The 8,202-nt window shown below is 46.0% G+C and overlaps 1 protein-coding gene across 1 annotated transcript; it reads right to left on the reverse strand.

The window, feature by feature from the left end:
- Positions 1–254: 254 nt before the first annotated feature.
- Positions 255–1,379, reverse strand: LOC120847367 (uncharacterized protein K02A2.6-like). The gene has a single exon (XM_040219080.1). The coding sequence runs from the start codon at positions 1,377–1,379 to the stop codon at positions 255–257; it is 1,125 nt and encodes a 374-aa protein (XP_040075014.1).
- Positions 1,380–8,202: the final 6,823 nt, after the last annotated feature.

Genomic DNA, 8,202 nt, shown 5'->3' on the forward strand with positions numbered 1-8,202 from the left:
AAAAAGTACACCACATCTCATTTGTTACGAAAGCGTTTATTAACGACTAGTTAATACAACTGAGAAGACAGAGTACTGAGTTCGAGCGTTCGAGTTCGACGAGCTTGCCTAGACATGGCAGGTAACGCTGCTTGCTGTGTGTGTGTCTCTCATTGGTCAACGGTCCCAAGCCGCTTGCGCGATACTCGTGCTCTCTCTCGGTGAGGTGGCTCCCTCCCGTGTAGAAGAGAAGAACTTGTCTACATCTCGCTTTGTCACTCATAAATAAAATTTGTGTCGCGGTAACGGGCTGGTTTTTGTTTCGCTCTCTGTCTTCTGCGAAGAGCGATGCTGTTCCTTCTGCGCTGTATGCCCTCGTCGTCTTGAACAATGTATGACCTTGGCTGCGGGGCTCTAGCGAGTATGATAGCCGGTTTCCAGGTTCCTCGTTCTTGATCTTGAAGGTAGACGTCTTCTCCAGCGTGTAATTCAGGTAGAGGTTTGGCGCCTTTGTTGTAGTACCGTTGCTGAGTTCGTTGTTTGTCTCTCAGCCGCTGTTGTACCTTGCTTGGGTCTGTGCTTGTCCCTTGCAGTAGAGATGGATGTGTAGGGATTTCCGTCCTGGTATGTCTGTTCATGAGCCTTTCAACTGGTGATCCTAGAACTCCATCCCTGGGAGTGTTTCGCCATTCGAGTAGGGCGTCGTAGTAGTCTGGCGTTCCGTAACTGCACTTGGTCATGAGTTTTTTCGACTCCTGCACCGCTCTCTCTGCCATCGCGTTTGACTGAGGATAATACGGGCTGGATGTCACATGTGAAATTCCCCGGTGCTGCAAGAACTCTTTGAAGTCAGCGCTGTTGAATGGTGGTCCATTGTCAGTAACCAACCTGACAGGTAGACCATGCACGGCAAACGTTGCCAGGCAACATTTGATTATCGTCTTGGCAGTGGACCTTTGAAGCTGGTGCACTTCATAGAAAAAAGAGTAATAGTCCACCAACACAATGTAGTGGTGTCCCGAGTGCTGAAACAAGTCCACTCCAACAATCTGCCAGGGTGCGGTTGGCACTGGATGGTTCACAAGTGGCTCCTTCTGCTGCCTCGGCTTGTGCTCCTTGCACACGCTGCAATTTTCTACCACCTGCTTGATGTCATTCTGCATTGCAGGCCAGTAGAGAGCTTCTTTAGCACGATGGAGCGTCTTCTCTACTCCGCTGTGAGCTTTGTGAAGCCTTGCCAAGATGGTGCTCTTCATCTCCTCTGGAATGACGAGTCTATTCGACCTGAAGAGTAAGCCCTCCTCCTCATGGATTTCATCCCTGTACGGCCAATATGTCTTTAACGGGCCTGGAATGTCTTCTTTGTTGCTCGGCCACTGGCTCTTTGCATACTGCAGCATGGTACTCAGATCCTTGTCCCTGCTGATTGCTTGACGACATTCTTCCAGTGTTTCATCTCTTACAGGGAGACACTCCAAGACATTCACCTCGAAGACTTCTGACTCTTCCTCCTTCGAAGGGTTTCTTGACAGCGTGTCTGCAATGTACAGCTCTTTACCAGGAGTGTACTTCACCAGCAGGTCATATTTTTGTAGGGTCAGTTTCATCCTTTGTAATCTGAGAGGACATTGATTCAGAGGTTTTCTAAAGATCGCCTCTAGTGGCTTGTGGTCCGACTCCACGGTAACGGTTTGCCCGAAAATGTAGTCGTGAAATCGGCTGCATCCATGGACAATCGCCAACAGCTCCTTCTCGATCTGGGCATAGTTCTTTTCGGTGTCATTTAACGACCTCGATGAGTAGGCTACTGGCTGACCCTCCTGAAGCAACACTGCACCCGTTCCTCTGGAACTTGCATCAACTGACAGAGTTACTGGTTTGTTCTTGTCGGAGAACCGCAGAGTTGGTGCAACAGTCAACGCTGTTCGAAGTGCTGTGAAGCTTTTATCGTGCTCCTCTGTCCAGGACCAGGCCGCCTCTTTCTTCAAGAGTTGCCTTAACGGTGCACTTGTGTCGGACACGTGCGGGATGAACTTGCCAAGGTAGTTCACGACTCCTAGGAAGCTCTCCAGTTCCCCCACATTTGATGGTCTTGGGAGCGCAAGGATGTCTTGTACCCTCGTCGGGTCAATCGAGAGTCCCTCAGGTGACAAGATATGTCCCAAGTACTTGACCTGGCTTTGAGAGAACTTGCATTTTTCTTTGTTCAGTCTGAGGTTGATCTCACGACACCTCTGCAGCACGGCTTGCAGTCGACGGTCATGCTCCTCTTCCGTCCTTCCCCAGATAAGAATGTCGTCGACCATGATTTCAACTCCGTCGAGACCTTCAAACACCACATGCATAGTCTTCTGGAACACCTCGGGAGCTGACGATATGCCAAAAGGCATTCGGAGAAATCTGTATCTCCCGAACGGTGTTGCAAATGTGCAGAGGTACGAACTTGGTGTGTCTAGCTTGATCTGCCAAAACCCCGTGGCTGCGTCGAGTGTCGAGAAGAACTTGGCTCCCTCCAGTCGTGCTGCTATGTCCTCCAGTGTAGGCATACAGTAGTTTTCTCGCATGAGAACCTTGTTGAGCTCTTGTGGATCTATGCACAGTCGGAGTTTGTCCTTCTTTTCCACAACCACGATTGGGTGGACCCACTCTGTTGGTTCTGTCACCTGTGCAATCACCTTCTGTTGCACGAGGTCATCTAGGTGGCTTTTCAGCTGGTCTCGGATGGCTACTGGGACTGTACGTGGCTGTTGCGTAACACCCTGAGTATCTGGCTTGAGCTTCATGTGATACTTGACACCCTTGATTTCACCAAGTCCATGAAAGACGTCCTCGTGTTATTTTACTGTCTGGTTGCAGTGCTTTTCCGCTGACGCCACTCGCTTGATCAGGTTCAGTCGTTCCGCAATGGTACCGATTATCGTTGTGGGTACTTCCCGTTTCACGATGCAGAACTGTACGTCGGTACTCTGGTTGCCATGGGCGACTGGCATTATAATGCGGCCTTCCGCTTTGCTGACATGGCCAAAGAACGAACCTATTTTCGTAATGGCTGCTTACGGTTTCTGTTTCGCGACTCGTCGCAGTTGCGTTGCAGACATAACAGAACAGTTTGCTCCTGTGTCCACCCTGCAGTCAACTGCCTTTCCTGCAACTCTGACTTCAGCTCTCCAGAACTGTTCATCACCAACACTGTTGGATAGACCACAAACCAACTTCTCTTCTTCGGAGCTGGAACTTGGAGATTTGCATCGTTCAACATTGCGAACATTCTTCCGTGGTGATGCTCTATTTTTTGGTGGGTCGTTCTTCGCGCGACACACTCGAGCGAAATGTCCCCTCCGACCACAGTTTTTACACTTCGTACCTTTGGCAGGACATGTTCCGCTTGTGTGCGTAGAGTATCCACATTGAGGGCATGTCTCGGACTTGAGTCCATGTACAACGGCAGGTGATGCTCCAGCTTGGATATCTTTGAACTGTAGGGCTCCACGTTCCTCCGTGCGGCACTTTTGAATCACTTGTTCCAAAGTCGGATCGTCGTTGATGAGGCGTTGTTGCAGTCGCTTGTTGGTCATTCCAATAATGATTCGACTTCGCAACATGCGGTCGTGTAGCTCGCCAAAATCGCACTGCTTCGCCAGCGTGCGCAGCTCGGTAAGCCAGTCATCGAATCGTTCGCCGTCATGCTGGTTCCGTGTGCCGAATACAAAGCCCCTGTAGCTCACGTTGATAGCAGGCTTGCAATGCTTTTCAAAAAGCTCCGCTATTTTCTGAACGCGCAGTTCGTCACCTGGGTTTTCGAACGTGAACGTTTTGTAGACGCGCCTCCCTATTGGAAAACCCCAATATAAACAGCGTATTGTGGATATTGGTAAACAATATTTTTTATTGTATTGCAATACGATATGGGCAGTGTATTGGAAAACATTACATTTATTGTATTGTATTACAGTAAGGGTTTGTTATGGGATTCCAATATCCATAATACGCTGAAAACATTGGAATCCAATACCGTATAAACCCTTATTGGATCCCCATGTGTCTATGGGGATCCAATAAGGGTTTACGAATCCAGTGTACTTAGCGTATTATGGATATTGCAATCTAATATATTATATCGGCTACCAATAAAACTATACAAGAGTTGGAAAATCACGTTCAGCGCAGCATTTCTCCGCAACGCAGTCTCTTCTTGTGTGTATTTCTGAGTGATAAAATAAAAAATGTTGCTGTTGTCAAATTATGAATAAAGAAGCAAAACACTGGGCTTATCCATAGCAAATATATTTAACATATTCCTGAACTGGAGGATCTGGCATTTACTGCAAAAGAAAGTCAATTGTTTAGGACCCTCATTCAAAAACTTGCTGTTTGAAAACAGAACGTGAAATCCTCACCTTTCAATGAAAACAGCACCTGCTAGCTGTAGCCATATAGAAGCTGCAAAATAAAAATTTGGGATTAGTTTGCAACAAGTAGCAATCCTTCACTAAGCTGGATAGATTCAAAATTATGTCGGTGTTTGATTGTGGAAAGATAAGCTTCCATTCCACTGCCACGGGTCATTCTGAGCTCGGTCAATTAAGTACACCTATCCGCTCGTCTGGCTTCACAGTTCCTGCTTTGCACCTAACCACGGTGAAAGATACACTCTTTAGGTGAGGCCACGCCGGGGCTGAACGTGCGGCGCGAGGAATCAAATAGTGTTCGTTCGACGGGCATCCGAAAGACTGCATCATTCGGCTGCCACCGTGCCCGCGACTGACAGTGTCGCCGGCGGCCAAACGGCGAAACTGTGTGACAGCAAAAAAACATTATCTCGTTGTCATGACACCCCGGTACACCATGGTCTTTCTGCACGTGTGACAACCTCGCTGGAGCTCTGCGCGTGTGCTACATAAGGCGGCACGAGCCATCTTGAACGTGACCACGGGTCGACGAGTCACCTGCTGGCGTTGCTTGAAACCAAAGTGAGAGAGTGTGAAGAGCAAACTTCCATCGGGCCGTGGCCAAGAGCGCGCTGTCCTCACCTGAAGAGTATTATCTTACACCATGCACCTAATTAAAGTATCTGGAATGCTCACCTTTGAGGAAAAACGAACTGGTGCTTGCTTGCTTGTAGGCCGTGGAAATTGGGACAAACTGGGAGAGATTTGCGATTAGTTGCGTTCAAGTAGCAATTACATTGAGTAGCCCCGTAAAGTACACTAAGTCGATAGGGTGGAAGCTTGGGCGATTTGGTGAACCATACTTGGCGGTGACAGCGCAGCAAAATTAATCTCACACCAGACACTCAGGAAGACAAGCACACGCGCTGAACTTACAACTCTTGTGTATTCGACTGCTTCATTTTTCTCTTCCAACGTCTGGGTTGACTTTTCAGAACGTGATAAGTAGAAGAAGTAGCACGAAATACAAAGGAAAATTCTAAAGAGAAGGCAAAAGAACAGTAAAAGAGAAGACAAATGAAGAAACGGAAAAATATCTCAACGAAACACTTTTCCAAATTGTCCCTCTCCCTCATCGCTATCATTTAGATAGAAATTGGAGCTCTTTGGTCGACAGCGCTATAGAAAGACTACTTACAGACTTGTCCTTCAGCTGTGCTATCCTTTCCGCTTCCATTATTTCTCTAGTCAATGCGTCTCTACTCATACCTATTACAGAACAATTTTCAAAATGTGCTATACAGCCACAATCGCGACAATGGATTCCCAAGTGTCCAGCTACGACTCGGTGGGTGTTATAAAAATGCTCTCTTAAACGATCATTCAAACACATTCCAGTCTAGCCTACATACTCTCTACCACATGAGAGTGGGACAGAATATACGACTCCTTTAGTACAATTTACAAAGCTCTTTTGGTGCTTTTTCAAACAACCTACTTCCCGGTGTGCCGTCATTTACCTTCCTGCACAGGCTTAGAAGCTTAGTTGGTGCTGAAAAAGCAACATTAATGTTAATGCAGTTACCTACCTTTTTTAGACCGTGCGAAACTTTATGTATATATGGAACAACGGCCGTCCTTTTCTTTTCTGTATTGCGTTTAGGTCGTTCACCCCATCTTATTCTCTTTAATAAATCCTCTGCCACGGCTGTAAGTAATGCACTAGGATATCCTGTTGACTTTAACCTGGCGATTTGAGCATCAAAGCTAACCTTAAGTGAATGAATACAAGACTTATTAAGCACACTGGTGAGACATAATTTAACAATGCCTCGCCTAACAAGCTTGGAGTGTGCTGACTGAAAATTAAGAGGTTTCTTCCCTCTCGGTTTGTATGACCAACATACATGATGCTCCGAAAAAATTAATCTGAGGTCCAAGAACCGTAAGGAACCTTCTGTGGAGAGCTCATGAGTGATTTCTGGTGGATCTATACAGGATTTACAACAGGAAAGAACATTAGAGACTAATATTTGAAAGTCCTTAGCTGCACAATCAAAAAATCATCTACAAAGCGAAACACCTTCACAACAGAAGAAGCATCTAAGCTACGTGAAAGGATCCGGCCCCGATGCGCGAGGTAAAGGTTACTCAAAACTGGTACTATGCATGCACCAATGCATACCCCTGCTTTTTGGAGAAAGGTGTTACCCTCCCAACACGCAAACATAGATTTAAAATATACGGTGAGCAGTTCAGGGAAACCACCTTGCAAAAATCCTGACGCCGTCTGAAAAGCAATAAGTCATGTATTCATTCAATTAAGGTTAGCTTTGATGCTCAAATCGCCAGGTTAAAGTCAACAGGATATCCTAGTGCATTACTTACAGCCGTGGCAGAGGATTTATTAAAGAGAATAAGATGGGGTGAACGACTTAAACGCAATACAGAAAAGAAAAGGACGGCCGTTGTTCCATATATACATAAAGTTTCGCACGGTCTAAAAAAGATAGGTAACTGCATTAACATTAATGTTGCTTTTTCAGCACCAAATAAGCTTCTAAGCCTGTGCCGGAACGTAAACGGATCGGCACACCGGGAAGTTGGTTGTTCGAAAAAGCACCAAAAGAGCTTTGCAAATTGTACTGAAGGAGTTGTATATTTTGTCCCACTCTCATGTGTTAGAGAGTATGTAGGCCAGACTGGAACGTGTTTGAATGATCGTTTGAGAGAGCATTTTTATAACACCCACCGAGTCGTAGCTGGACACTTGGGAATCCATTGTCGCGATTGTGGCTGTATAGCACATTTTGAAAATTGTTCTGTAATAGGTAGGAGTAGAGACGCATTGACTAGAGAAATAATGGAAGCGGAAAGGATAGCACAGCTGAAGGACAAGTGTGTAAGTAGTCCTTCTATAGCGCTGTCGACCAAAGAGCTGCAATTTCTATCTAAATGATAGCGATGAGAGAGAGGGACGATTTGTAAATGTGTTTCGTATAGACATTTTTTCTGTTTCTTATTTGTCTTCTCTTTTACTGTTCTTTTGCCTTCTCTTTAGAATTTTTCTTTGTATTTCATGCTACTTCTTCTACTTATCACGTTCTGAAAAGTCAACCCAGACGCTGAAGAGAAAAATGAAGCAGTCGAGTACACAAGAGTTGTAAGTTCAGCGCGTGTGCTTGTTTTCCTGAGTGTCTGGTGTGAGTTCGATTTTTCCTGCGCTGTCACCTTCAAGTACACTAAGTCGGAAAGATTAAAAAAATTACATGCGCGGGACATAGATAACCTCTTGCGACGTAACTAGGCATACGTCAATTGCGCTCGCGTGTATTACAGAAAAATAAGCTTCAATGAAGGAGCCCCCAGTCGTTCTGAGCTTCGTCAATTAAAAATGCTGTACCGGTCGTCTGGCTTCAGTATTCCTGCTTCGGGAATCTGGGATTCTCACCAATGAGGAAAAGCAAACTGAGACCTGCTGGCTCTTAGGCCTTGGAAACTGCCAGAAAGATTTGCGATTAGTTGCGTCCAAGTACCAATTTCTTTGACCAGCCACCTACAGCACACTAAGCCGGATAAAATCAAAATTACATGTGCGTGACATAATATGCCTCTTGTGACAAAACTTGGCACATGTTTTGTCGCCTACAGCAACACTGAAGCCAGACAGACAAGCGATACGGCATATTTATTTGACGGAGCTCAGAACGACTGGGGACGCTTTCACTGAAGCTTGTTTTTCTGCAATACAAGCGTGTATTGCAGCAAAACAAGCTTCAGTGAAAGCGTCCTCAGTCGTTCTGGGCTCCTCAATTAAATATGCCGTACCGCTTGT

This window comes from Ixodes scapularis, unplaced genomic scaffold, assembly GCF_016920785.2.
Source record: "Ixodes scapularis isolate PalLabHiFi unplaced genomic scaffold, ASM1692078v2 PGA_scaffold0__279_contigs__length_252992795, whole genome shotgun sequence".
Lineage (NCBI taxonomy): Eukaryota > Metazoa > Arthropoda > Arachnida > Ixodida > Ixodidae > Ixodes > Ixodes scapularis.

Bases quoted from the DNA above. Each gene is read 5' to 3' on its own strand.
- LOC120847367 (XM_040219080.1), bottom strand. From the start codon at position 1,379: ATGCTGCAGTATGCAAAGAGCCAGTGGCCGAGCAACAAAGAAGACATT.